The sequence below is a fragment of the Diabrotica virgifera genome, chromosome 8 (assembly GCF_917563875.1).
Source record: "Diabrotica virgifera virgifera chromosome 8, PGI_DIABVI_V3a".
Lineage (NCBI taxonomy): Eukaryota > Metazoa > Arthropoda > Insecta > Coleoptera > Chrysomelidae > Diabrotica > Diabrotica virgifera.
In genome coordinates, this window is record NC_065450.1 from 123,673,897 (window position 1) to 123,688,626 (window position 14,730).

The following is a 14,730-nucleotide window of genomic DNA, read 5'->3' on the forward strand; positions in this document are numbered from 1 at the left end:
GGAAAGTCAACTATACATCAAATTCAAGCACATAGGCAGATTCTAGAAAAGTCACTAGAATATAACATAGATACCCACCATCTCTTCGTCGACTTCAAAGCAGCCTATGACAGTGTTAAAAGAAGTGCATTATATAATGCAGTGATAGACCTTGGGATCCCACCTAAGTTAGTTAAGTTGACCCAACTAAAAATGCAAAACCTAAGCTCGTGCGTTAGAATTCAAAGAGAACACTCTACGTTCTTTGACGTTAATAATGGTCTAAGAGAGGGAGACGCGCTGGCGTGTCTCCTCTTTAATATTGGCTTTGGAAAAGGCAGTCAGACAATTAAATATTAGAATGAATGGAACTATTTTTAATAGATCGACGCAAATTCTCGCATTCGCTGACGATATAGTTATAGTGGGCAGAAGTATGAGAGACATGGTGCAGTGTTTTACAAGGCTTGCGGACGCGGCAAGTGAATTAGGACTTGTGGTAAACGAGGAAAAAACCAAATATATGTTGGTTTCTAAAACCTCCCGAAATATCCAACAGAGAATTCAAATTAACAATCACACCTTACACCTTTGAGCAAGTCAAGGAATTCACATATCTTGGATCGCTAGTAAACTCAATAAACACGACAAGCGATGAAATAAAAAGACGCATAGTAATAGCAAACAGAACTGTCCACGGTCTCCATAAATATTTAAAAAATAAAAATATAAAACGTGCAGTAAAGCTCAATATATACAATACCTTAATAAGACGGTTTTGATACATGGAGCTGAAACTTGGACCCTATCTCAAAGTGATGAAAGACTTCTTGGTATTTTTGAGAGAAAAATTCTTAGAAAGATTTTTGGTGCAGTAAATGAAAATAGCTATGGCGTCGAAGATACAACTTTGAACTGTATCAGTTATACACCGATCCAGATATTGTGAAATTCGTTAAAGTGCAGAGACTTAGATGGGCTGGACACATTGCTAGGATGTCAGATCACGAATACACTAAGAGATAAACATTTTCAAAACCAGAGGGCACAAGAAGTAGAGGACGACCACGAAGCAGATGGATTGATGATGTGGAACAAGACCTAAAGATTCTAGGGGTCAGAAGATGGAGGGAAGTTGCCAGGAATCGACAGGAGTGGCGACTTCTTTGTGACCAGGCCAAGATCCCCAACGGATTGTCGAGTCACTTATGATGATGATGATGATGATGACGTCACAAGTGTTTTTGATCGTTTGAACTATTTTAATTCCATAGAAAACTTGTACTTTTACAAAATGGCACTAACCAACACTTATAGTGTTTTCTATTATTTTCCATGGTGAACCTTCTTTCTTTTCCTTCAAAAACTATATCAAACTCCAATCTTAACAATCTGGTATATATTATTACAATGACATAAGGTAAGTGTCATTAGAATATAAATATTTTTTCCTTATTCCGCGACGATGAGCTGGCCAAATACCCAAGTAGGTGGAGGCCAATAAACTAAAGAAGAAGAAGGAGAATACTATACCTAAATAAAACCATAAACATAACCATATAGTAGAACTATATGACGTCAGACGTCACGGGTCGTTTGAACTATTCTAAATCACAGAAGATTTTAAATTTGTACTTCTAAGTTATTATGAGTTTCTGAAGCGTGAAATTTTGGAAATCTCATTTTTAAACAAAACTGAACATTATTATCTAATAAAAAAAATGTGCAAGTCCCCTATTATACTATACATAATATCCTTCAAACTCTAAAATAATAGTAAGGTCCTTTTCACAGGCATTTTTCAGTGCGTCACAAGTGAGAGAAAAAAAGGTAAGTCCGTGATAATACACATTTATAACATGACATTTTAGTTAAATCTGACAGTGACAGTTGTCAAAATCGCAATCAGCCAAATATGAAAGGGGTATTGCAGTACATAAAACTCTTTTATTTGCAATTTGGTATAAAAACAAATCAATTGTGTTTATTGCATTTATAAAATGGTCTTTTCTTTTATTCGTATAGTCTTATAAATTGTACAGATTATAGTCGTGTATATAATTCGTAAATCATTTTTTGTTAGATTATAGCGCCATCTATCGACGGCTAGAATAAATGTTATAAATGACTGTAATCAAGGAAGTACGTTTTTTTCTGTCACTTCCAAATTACTGCGTTAGAAAGAAATCAAAAACTGTGACGCACTGAAAAGTGCCTATGAGAAAGAGTGGTCCTTTTCATAGGCATTTTTCAGTGCGTCACAAATGATAGAAAAAAAGGTATATCCGTGATAATACACATTTATAACATTTATTCTAACATGACATTTTAGTTAAATCTGACAGTTGTCTAATTTTATTTGCAATTTGGAATAAAAACAAATCAGTTGTGTTTATTGAATTTATAAAATGGTATTTTCTTTGATTTGTATAGTCTTCGTGACCAGACATCTCGTAACGCGACAGTTCGTAACCGGACAATTGGTAACGGACAACTCGTAATAGCGACAGTCCGTAACGGCGACATTTCGTAACGGCGACAGTTCGTAACTATACAAATTGAATTATTCTGTTTATTTTTGTTAACGTCGAAACTAACTGTTATTACATTTACAATTGAAATTATGTTTATCAATTTAACGAAATAGTAGGTACCTGGATTAACATGTTTAACACATTTTATATTTCTGGTTACAGAATATATTAAAAGTCTTTAAACACATACAAACTTTAAATATTTAAATACATTCAAACTTTTAACAATATTTTTAAAAGTTTATCCCTCTTATTGTTGAATAATGAAGTAGTTCGTGAAATCTTTAAGCCGACCACCGTCTTTAGACATTCCTAACTTTCTAAGTAAACATTTTTCTAAATAAAGTATTTTATTTAAATAATTTTTATTTGCGTGTTTAAAAACTTTTATTATATTCTGAAACACAAAATATGAAATGGCTTAAAATGTTTATCCTGATACTGATTCGTTAAATTGATAAAACATAATTTCATTTGATAACTGTAATCACAGTATTTTCCACGTTAACAAAAATAAAGAGCATAATTCAATTTGGACGTTATGAATTGTCCGTTACGATCTTGTATAGTTACCAACTGTCGCCGTTACGAACTGTCGCTGTTACGAATTGTCCTTTACCAATTGTCCGGTTACGAACTGTCGCGTTACGAGATGTCATAGAACCATAGTCTTATAAATTGTACAGATTATATTCGTAGATATATTATATAATTCGTAAATATTTATAGCGCCATCTATCGACAACTAGAATAAATGTTATAAGTGTCTGTAATCACAAACGTGCCTTTTTTTCTGTCACGTACAATTTAATGCGTTAGAAAGAAATCGAAAAACTGTGACGCACTGAAAGATGCCTATGAGAAAAAGAATAGTTAGGTGGTTTGGGTTCTAAACAAGACATATTGCACCAAATATTAAAAAAATATACAGTGGTTCTAAAGTTATGGATCCAGAAAGAAATCGGCAAAATCGATAAAACACCTTGTAACTCGGTTATAAAAACCAGTGGGGCAATAAATGTAGTATATTCTAGAACCGCCTCTCAGTGACCTCTATTGATCATTCAAGTATTTCCGTTTCCCAATGAAACGCCCTGTATATCACGGTTGCGATTCTATGGTTTATCACTTAAAACAAAAAGGGCCTAGCCGGGTAAGATGATGAAAAGTGCCCCCAACTCGATTCAAATTCCATATAGGTCACCGTTGAGCATATATAGTGAAACTAACTTTCTGCAATTTTTAGCCCCCTAGGTGGTCATGTGACCCACCTAGAGCCTAATTAGGGTTTTTATGTTTTTATTTTTTATCTCAGCGGCATCGAGAACTAGCGAAAAACTTTAAATAAAAAAGTTGTAAGCCTTAAAAACCTTTATGTCCGAAAAAAATTTTGTTTTTAATTTTTGGCGGGAAATTTAAATTTTAGAACGATTTCAAAATTTTAAATGAGTATAAAAAAATAGCTAAGACATTTGTTTTCACGAAAAAAATATATAACGTGTATTTTTGCATAATGTTTCACCCTAAATTTTTTAAAATTTTTAAAATTGGTGAAACGCACCTTTAAAAATAAAAAACCGCATTTTTTCGGTTTTTTTTTTTTCGTTTTTTGATACAATTTTATACATATTTTTCAAAAAAGTTAACACTGTCACAGGAGTAGGTAAAAAACTAAAAAATAATTGGTGTTTGCTTAATAAAAATTTTTTGTAACGCCATCCATTTTCCAAATACAGCGCGTTGAAAAAAACAAAATTTTACACATTTTTTACGATTTTGCCGAAACTACTGGCAACATTGTAATTAAATTTGGCGAGTTTTAAGAGGTAGTTGTTGTGCATTTTTTGACATACAATTAAGAATTTTATATTTATCATTGGCGCGCATTGGGGTAATGGTCTGAACTTTTTAAAGAAAAAAGATAGTACGCCACTGACATATTTCAAATTAACAATCGTTTTTGTATTCCCCGTTCAATTTGTGACAAAAAATCTATCTTTCTATTTTTTCATAAGACGCGCCATTTTTATTCAAAGAATAAAACATCTTAACCGTTACAAAGTATTCGAACTTCTAGAAATAAAATACTACTAATAGTCCATTCTTTCACGGTTTTTGCTCTAAATTTTAAAGAACCGCTTGGATTGACATGAAATTTGGCATACGTATAGCTTATATGTCAAAGAGAAAAAGTGATATTGTGCCGATGTGTGCTTTTGCCCTGGGGGTGACTTTCACCCCCTCTTTTGGGTGAAAAAAATATATGTCCAAAATAAGTCCGGAAATGGATAAACTGACTAATTTTAAGTAACTTTTGTTCTATAGACCTTTTTCGCCAAGTCAACACTTTTCGAGTTATTTGCGAGTGAATATGTTCATTTTTCAACAAAATAACCACATTTTTAGACGGTTTTTCGCAAATAACTCAAAAAGTAATATTGTCGAAAAAAACGTTCTTAGCAAAAATATAGCCTGTAAAAAAGTAAAAATAATGTTGTAGGCGTTAGGTCTCTGGATCTCGTAGAACCAGAGTTATAGCCAATGAAAAATAGATTCACATTCACCAAATTTCAAATAGAATATTTCGACGAGAAATATCCAAAAAATTAAGCACTTTTTGGGGAAAACCGATTATAACTTTTTTAAAGTGTTTAAAAAAAGGTTTATTTTTGTTTTTACAAAAAGTTTCTAACATTAAATTTAAGCAAGTTACGCTCAAAATAAAGTTGGTCCCTTTTGTTTTTGCAAAAAAAATCGGGAAGACCACCCCCTAATTAGCAACTTAAATGAAATTAATCGTCACCGCTCCACAAATTATTTTACTTATGTTGTGTTTATATGATCTGTAAGTTTCATCGATTCCAAGTGCTTATTTTAAAAAAAAATTGGTTTCAAAGTAAAATTTTTAAAAATTTAAATTTTGAAAAATATGCTTTGTTTCAAAATTACTTAAAAATTGTTAGAGATACCAAAAATCTGGAAAAACAAAAGTAGTCAGATTTGCTTTTCTGAATATCACGTATTTTTTTGTTTTTCTGTTAGACAAAAATTGATCAAGATTTGGTGTTTCTAAATTTGCATATATTCGTGATCAGTGACTCGTTCCACCCCTTTTAACTACAGCCCTTTCAATAATAAGGACTTTGAACCGATGAAACTTACAGATCATATAAACAATATATACACGAGTCAAGCAACTTGTGAAGTCGTAACGATTAAGTTCATTTAAGATGCTAATTAGGGGATGATTTTCTCGATTTTTTTACCAAAACCAAAAGGGTGTTTACCAAAACTTGTTTAATTTTGATGCTAGAATTTTTTTTATAAAACAAAAATGAAGCTATTTTTAAACACTTTAAATAAGTTGTAATGAGTTTTCCCCGAAATGTGCTTCATTTTTGGTTATTTCACGTTAAAGTATTCCATTTGGAATTTGACGAATATTAACCTATTTTTCATTAGCTATAACTCTGCTTCTACTAGGTGTAGAGACGTGATGTATACACCATTTTTTTAAATTTTTTACAGGCTATATTTTTGCTAATAATGTTTGTCCGACAAAATACTTACTATTTGAGTTATTTCCGAACAACCTTCTAAAAGCGTGGTTATTTTGTTGAAAATATGAACATATTCACTGCCAAATACTCGAAAAGTATTGACTTAGTGAAAAAACTCCATAGAGCAAAAGTTACTTAAAATTAGCCAGTTTATCCATTTCCTGACTTTCTTTTGACGAATATTTTTTCACCCCCAAAAGGGGGTGAAAACCACCCCCAGGGCAAAAGCACATATCGGCACAATATCACTTTTTTTCTTTGACTTGTTAGCTATGTGTGTGCCAAATTTCATGTCAATCCAAGCGGTTTTTTAAAATTTAGAGGTTTTGCAATATTTTACCGTTAAAGAACGGACTATAATATAGTAGTTTCTACATCTTCATAAACTCGTACATCCATTATAAAAACAAAACAAAAAACAAAACAAAAAAAAAAACTAAAATAAAATACAAAAAAGAATGCATTTATTTTAATATTAAGATTATTATTTTTATTTGTAAAATGTATACACTCAGGGCCGGACAGGCTCATCAAAAAAGCGCCAACCCAAATTCTAAAAAAGGCGCCAACCTAATCTCTGAACTAAGGCGCCCGACCACTCCTCCCCCTCCTAAACTTTTTTGAAATCCTAATGCATGAACAGTAAATCAATATTACTTATTCATTACTCAAAAAACAGTAAAATCCTGTATAAAAGGTATATTTAAAAAACTGACCTTGTTCCTTGAAGGACTTCTTTTACTGGGCTTTGACCCACATATTTTTGTTAAATACTATCTTGGTGGTTAGCATGTACATTGCACGTGAGTATAACTGATAATATTTTTAACCGTAGTCAAAATTTCAATATCTTTGTATTATTTTATCAATATTCATTTTAGGTAAGCACTGATGATGACTGGTAAACCAGTCGAAAACTAATTATGTGATTTTGATGTGGCCCTTTTGAGCGTTTTTAAATATAGGTACCTTTTATACAGGATTTTACTGTTTTTTTGTATTACATGGTATACAGCCAACCACAGGAAAACTTTTCCTTGTGAATTTTTATTCATTACTCGTTTCATTTATTTATTTAATATGCACTACAGGCCTTGTAGGAATAGGGCTTTACAATTTTACAATAATGACACAATTTTACATAATACACATGATAGTATATACTAATGTCTTATATTTAATTTCTATGTAAAAAATTGCTGCACTATGGTTCTCTATTGTATCCTATTTTTCGCCTTCTCTTTCCAGTCTGTAATTTCCATCGATCCTATATCGTCCTGAAACTTTTCTTGTCATCTTTTTCTTGGGCTACCTCGTCTCCTTGTCCCAACTGATCTACTTAGCAGTACCTTCTTTGGCATTCTTGCTCTATCAATTCTCTCGACATGACCTGCCCACCTGATTCTTTGTGCCTCTGTGTATCTTTTTATACTTGGTTCGTTGTAAAGCATCCTTAATTCTTGATTGGTTCTTCTTTGTCAACCGTCTTCTGTATTTTTCCCCCGAAAATAGCTCTCCGTACCTTCTGTTCCTACCTCTCTATCATTTCTTCTTGTTTTGTTCAGCACTCATGTGTCACATCCGTAGGTGACTGTTGCTCTTATTACGGTTTTGTATATTCTGGTTTTCGTCTTTCTCGAAAGGTACTTTGACTTTAATAATTTTTTTAACCTGTCGACCTTTCGGTTAATTTTTGATATCCTGTGCTTTAGTTCATTTTGCTTGTTATATTAAGTTTACTTTGGAATAAACTTATTAAGATGCCACAAAAATATAGCTTCAGTTTCCCAGTAGGTACCTATCCCTTTTAATCCGTTACACTCTTTGGTACTCTCTGGAGACTCCAAACAATTTTTGAAAAGTGTGGGTAATTTTTCAACTACTGCTACAGGATAATATACTACTACTACTACTACTATCGGTTTACAGCGTTCTCCGACGCCTTCCGACTCCTAATCGCCATTTTCTCTGTTTAACCATAGACCTGGAGGGATTTCTCTTTCCCTAGTTCTTTTTCAATTCTCTCCCCTCAGTTCTTCTCGGCCTTCCTCTTTCCCTTGTCCGTTGTAGTGTCCACACCAAAATATGTTTATGGATCCTGTCACCTGGCATTTTCTGTATATGGCCGTACCATTTTCGTAATGTCTCCATCTTGTAGAGACCTTACGAAAACAAATGACCGAGAGGAAGACCACAGATAAGGTGGGTTGATGATATTAAAAGAGTAGCCGGAACAAATTATAAATATGTTGCTCAGGATCGAGACCGATGGAATGAGTTTACAGAGGCCTATGTCCAAACGTGGACGAGAGAAGGCTAAGAAGCAGAAGAAGAAGGCTGTACCATATTAGTTGTTTTGTTTTTATGTCATCAACTATTGCATGTGTGACTCCAATAATTTCTCGTATTCTCTCAATTAGTATCCGTTCTCGTTTTGATTTGCCTGCTGCTCTTCTCCAGAAGTCCATTTCTGTTACTAGTAACATTTTCTCTGTTTTTTTGTTTCAGTGGCTAAACTAATAACTGTCATACGTTTACACTTTTAAGTATGGTATTGTATATGAGCTGTTTGTTCGCTTTAGATATTGTTTGGTCCCACAGAACACCGTTCATTATGGATATGGCTTTTCGACTCTGTATATTTCTGTCACTTATAGCAGCATCGAGTATCTCATCTTGAGTTATCTTCATGCCCAGTTACTTGTATTCATCACAGTGTTTAATTTCTACCCCATCGTCTAATGTAATGGACTGCTTTGTCCCTCCAATACACATGGCGTCAGTTTTCTTAATGTTGACTGCGAGGCCCCATTTGTTATATTCTTCTATTAGCTTCCACGTCATGTAACGCAAGTCGTCATGATCCTAAGCAATCATAATTTGGTCGTCAGCGAAACATAAAGTGTATAATGTGGTCTCGTCATTGAGAGGAATTCCCATGCCATTTTTCCACAGCTTGAGTGCTTGTTCCAGAGTTGTTAGGCCACTCTGGCTCTCATGGCCTCATATTATAATATAAACAGCGGATATTGATACCTACAAAATGCGCCCGAAGATCTTCTAGGGCGCCGCGCATCGTTTCTAAACTATTAACATAAAACTCTGGGTGCCATTTGCGGGCTATGTATGCTGGTCTTTGATTATTTGATACCTGATACGAGTTGTATGTTGTTGTATTTTGGGGCGCAACAATCCTGTATGTATAATATAGTCAGGCGAAAGGCGCCCGAAGGTCTTCGAAGGCGCCGCGTGTCACATCTAAGCTATTAATACAAAACCCTGGATGGTATTTTCGAGCTATGTTTGCTGAAAACTGTACCAGTATATCTTAAGCTAATTGTGGGATGTAACACTCTTATATTATTATAACAGAAACGGCGGCTATTGATACCCACAAAAGGCGCCCGAAAGTCTTCGAGGGCGCCGCGCGTCGAATCTAAGCTATTAACTTAATATCCAGGATATCATTTTCAAGCTATGTGTGCTGGCCTTTGATTATCTGATAACTGATACGAGTTGTATTTTATTGTATCCACTAGCTTCGTTATGTATTATTCTTAAGCGCAACAATCCTGTATGTATAATGTAGTAAGACAAAAGGCGCCCCAAGGTCTTCGAGGGCGCCGCGCGTCGCATCTAAGCTATTAACACAAAACACGGGATGCCATTTTCGACCTATGTGTGCTAGATAGATATTGATTATCTGATACCTGATACAAGTTGTATTTTGCAACCACACTATGTTCATATGATCTTTGCTTCAACGAATCTTTGTGTAAAGTTTTTAAAAAAATTTCAGCATTTAATTTTTTAATGGAATATGAACAAAAGCAAAAGGCGCACCGGCCCGCGGGCCGGTGGGCCGGCGGCCCAGTCCGGGCCATGTGTTCTTGATAAACATTAAGTATATTTATATTTATTAATATAGTATGTACATTAGCTGTAATGAGTAGGTAAATAAGAAGTAAAAAATTGTAATAATATTATAATAACCAAGTTTCACTAATTGGCAATATCTTTAATACATTTACTTTTGATTGAGACTGGCTGAATGACCATAGTCCAAGCCAAAAAAAAAAAATTATAAAAACTAATTCGAATACTTTGGAAGCGTTAAGATATTTTATTTTTTGCAGCAAAACGGCGCCTCGTATAAAAAAATAGGAAGATAGATTTTTTGTCACAAATTGAACGAGGAATTCAAAAACGATTGTTAATTTGAAATATGTCAGTGGCGTACTATCTTTCTCTTTAAAAAATTCAGACCATTGCCCCTATGCGCGCCAATGATAAATATAAAATTCTTAATTGTATTTCAAAAAATGCACAACAGCTACCTCTTAAAACTCACCCAAATTTTATTACAATGTTGCCAGTAGTTTCGACAAAATCGTGAAAAATGAATAAAATTTTGTTTTCTTCAACGCCCTGTATCTTGAAAATGGATGGCGTTACAAAAAATTTTATTAAGCAAACCCCAATTATTTTTCAGTTTTTTACCTACTCCAGTAACGGTGGTACCTTTTTTGAAAAATATGTATAAAATTGTATCAAAAAACGAAAAAAAAACCGAAAAAATGCGGTTTTTTATTTTTAAAGGTGCGTTTCACCAATTTTAAAAATTTGAAAAAATTCAGGATGAAACAATATGCAAAAATACACGTTATATATTTTTTTCGTGAAAAGAAATGTCTTAGTTATTTTTTTATACTCATTCAAAAATTTTGAAATTGTTCTAAAATTTAAATTTCCCGCCAAAAATTAAAAATAAATTTTTTTTCGGACAGAACTTTTTAAAGCTTACAACTTCTTTATTTAAAGTTTTTCGCTAGTTCTCGATGCGGCTGAGATAAAAAAATAAAAATATAAAAACCCTAATTAGGTTCTAGGTGGGTCACATGACCACCTAGGGGGCTAAAAATTTCAGAAAGTTAGTTTCACTATAAATGCTAAACGGTGACCTATATGGAATTCGAATCGAGTTGGGGGCACTTTTCATCATCTTACCCGGCTAGGCCCTTTAAGATTTAGAAATAGTACACACCTGAATACCATGCGTCCAATATCCAGAAGTTTCGTCAAGTTTCCCTAAGGTCATAATAGCATATCGGGCGTATTGTTCAGCGTCTGGAATTAAGAAGGAATTTTTCTGTAGCTTATTGCTGTATGCGTTCATTTTTGTGTTGACATACAATGGAGCCAAATGTTGAATTGTAATTCCAGAGTTTCTGTATTCGTATCTAAGAGCCATTGTAAAACATCTAATATAAGACTGTAAAATAAGAATTTGTTTAATAAAAAGTTAATCAATGAAAATTAGAAAAATATACAATGTAACTTCCACATAAAAAAATAATATAGTAACCTTTATGTGTCTTAGGGCGTAACACGTATTTAACGCCACTTTTAAGTGTTTTATACCTTTTAAATTATTAATTAGTAATTCCCTTAAATATGTATACGCCAGTCAATGGGAGCAAGAATAGGATATTACCTCCGAATTCTATCCTACTACATGGATTTTAATGAAATTTTGGGAATAGCCTCTACTTATCTCTTTATTCAAAATCTACCCTATGCAGATGTGTGCCTTTATCTTGGGGGTGGTTCCCACCCCTTCACAGGGGTGGACAATTTTTTGGTAAAATAACCACAGAAGTCGCTAGATAACCTAATTCTAAGCAAAAACTGTTCTATAATATTTTTTTAACTCAATACTTTTTGAGTTATTCGCAGTTAAAATTGGCCATTTTCATTGAAAAATGACACCTTTGCGGACGGTTTTTTGCGAATACCCTTAAAACTATACATCTAACGAAAAAACTATATAAAATATTTTTGTAGCTTATAAAAAAACAAAGTGATTCGTTCCTTTATAAATCTTCTACTCGTAATACGAAAAGAGATATGGTAGGCGAGAAGAGTTTGTTTTTTTTTGTGCATGCTCAAATCGGTGTATTTAAAAAATATCTTGAAATAACAGAAAAACGGTCGATTTTACGTGTATAATGATTCTAATACCTTTTGTAGTGCTTGAAAATACCTTTAAAAAGAGCAATATTAAATGTCGATCACATTCAAACCAAGCGAGATATGCTGCAAAAAAGTTGATGGCTAATGTATTTTAAGAAAAAATGAGAAGTATATCTAACCTCTCATCCGTCAGAATTTAAATGCATCGTTTTACTTCTACAGTACTTTTTATTATAGTGTTGCTTCTATGTTCAAAAAGTTGAACAGGTTTAAAATGAATCGTTTTTGAAAAAAAAAAGATCAAATTATAGAGCGCATGTTAAAGATGCAGTAATGAAAAATAAAAACAAAATATTTATCTAAAAAGACCCTACATTTTTGTGCAGTATCTTTTTTTCGCATCTCTTATCATTTTCGAGTTACGTGCAGAAAAAGAAGATTTTTAAGAAAATTTAAAAATGCGCTCTATAATTTGATTTTATTTTTTTTCAAAAACCATTTATTTAAAACCCGTCCAACTTTTTGAACATAGAAATAACACTACAATAAAAAGTATTGTAGAAGGAAAAATTCTGACGGATGAGGGGTTAAATATACTTCTCATTTTTTCTTAAAATACGTTAGTCATCAATTGACATTTAATGTTGCTCATTTTAAAAGTGTTTTCAAGCACTACAAAAGGTATTAGGTATTAGTATACTGAATTCGCTCTATCGAGATTCACTTTGACAGTGACGTTAGTAATTTCTTTATTGAGAAGTTCAGTTGTCAGAACTGACTGGAAATTACTACACAACCAACGCACCTGCTCATAGCCAATATTATTAATAGTAAACAAACATAAACCTTACGCCAATCAATAATTATTTATTTACACCATTATAATGTATTGATAACAAATGAGAAAATTATTTATTGTACAAAATAAAAATATTTTGTAGAAATAAACTCTAGAAAATTTTATGAGATTAGTAGACACCCCCACTATTTCTAATAATTCGTATTTTTTTAATGAAAGATTAAGTTGATTTTAGCAGTTAACAGTGTGAGGTAGGAATATTTGTGTTGTTACAACAGGTTACAACAACAGGTATAAACTGAAAATTATCCAGGTATACGCTCCAACAACACAACATCCAGACGAAGAAGTTGAAGACTTTTATGATGATATATCTGTAGCTCTAAAAGACACACCCACCCACTTTACAATCCTGTGTGGGGATTTTAATGCAAAATTAGGCCTTAAAGAAGACGAAGCAGAGACATCACTAGGAAATTTTGGAACTCTAGGTAGAAATGAGCGGGGAGAAACACTCTTAGGCTTTTTGCTACAGAATAACTTGTTCCAAATGAACAGTTTTTTCGTTAAAAAACTACATAGAAGGTGGACGTGGGAAAGTCCTGATGGTAAAACAAGAAATGAAATAGATTACATTATCAGCGACAAAAAACAGATTATCACAGACGTGAGCGTCCTAAATAAATTTACTACAGGAAGTGACCATCGAATGGTAAGAGCCACAATAAAAATAGACCTCAAAAAAGAACGAAATCGTTTGATAAAAAAGAAAACCTTGCAAGCCTGGACTCCCCCATTAGATATTGATAAATACCAACACCATATAAACGCTGTTTTGGAAAGAAATACAAATTCAGATGAAAGTATAAATAACTTAAATGAAAACATAATTAGAGCCATTGAAGAAAGTCAACGAAAAAACTGCCCAAAAAAGAAGAGAAATGAAAAAATAAGCCCAGAAACTAGAGAAACGCGAAGTAAAATGAGAGGAAGCGAAAATACTGAAAAAAGTGCGTTAAGAGACATCAACAAGAAAGTGTCAAAGGAAATCAGAAAAGATCTAAGGAAGTATAAAACTCAAAGCATCCAGAAAACCATAGAAGAAAATAAAAGTTTGAAAGTTTTACGAAGGAAATTGACCAACGGAAAATACGAAATACATAAATTAAAAAATAAAAACAGCGAAATAACATCAAACAGAGAAGATTTACTAAATATCGTAGAAGAATTTTATTTGGAACTATATAGGAGCCAAAGGCTGAATCAAAATAATCTGAGGGAAGCGGTTTCAAAGAAAATAATAAACCAAGGCTCCGAAATACTACCAGAGATAACCACTAGCGAAATCCATCAAGCACTGAGAAAAATGAAAAATGGAAAAGCATCGGGTGAAGATGGAGTCGTAATAGAGGCCATTAAAAACGGAGGCCACATTCTTATAGGTAAAATAAAAAATCTCTTCAACTTATGCCTTCTTCAAAAGTCGATACCTGAAAAATGGAAAAACGCAGTAACAATACTTTTGCATAAGAAGGGAGATAAGACAGACTTATAACATTATAGACCCATTAGCCTGCTAAACCACTTATACAAACTCTTTACAAAAGTAGTGACATCAAGAGTAGAAAAGAAGCTAGATTTTTACCAGCCAAAAGAACAAGCTGGATTTCGATCAAACTTTGGGACAAACGACCATCTGCAGGCAGTCAAGTTACTAATTGAGAAGTCAATAGAATATAATAAACCCCTTGTCCTAGCATTCGTGGATTTTCATAAAGCCTTTGACACGATAGAGCTGGATAGCATTTTAGAAGCTCTAAATGAATGCCGCATTGACTACCGTTACAGTACACTCATCTATAATATTTATAAAGAGGCAACAATG

At 33.1% G+C, this 14,730-nt stretch overlaps 1 protein-coding gene across 2 annotated transcripts in view; it reads right to left on the bottom strand.

Annotated features, from left to right (window-relative positions):
• LOC126889831 (inactive hydroxysteroid dehydrogenase-like protein 1) overlaps positions 1–14,730 on the bottom strand; it is an 80,431-nt gene that overhangs the window by 7,612 nt on the left and 58,089 nt on the right. For both annotated transcript variants that reach the window (XM_050658519.1, XM_050658518.1), the window contains exon 5: positions 11,118–11,345. In XM_050658519.1, coding sequence (XP_050514476.1) covers positions 11,118–11,345 — 228 coding nt within the window. The remainder of the gene's footprint in view (positions 1–11,117; positions 11,346–14,730) is intronic.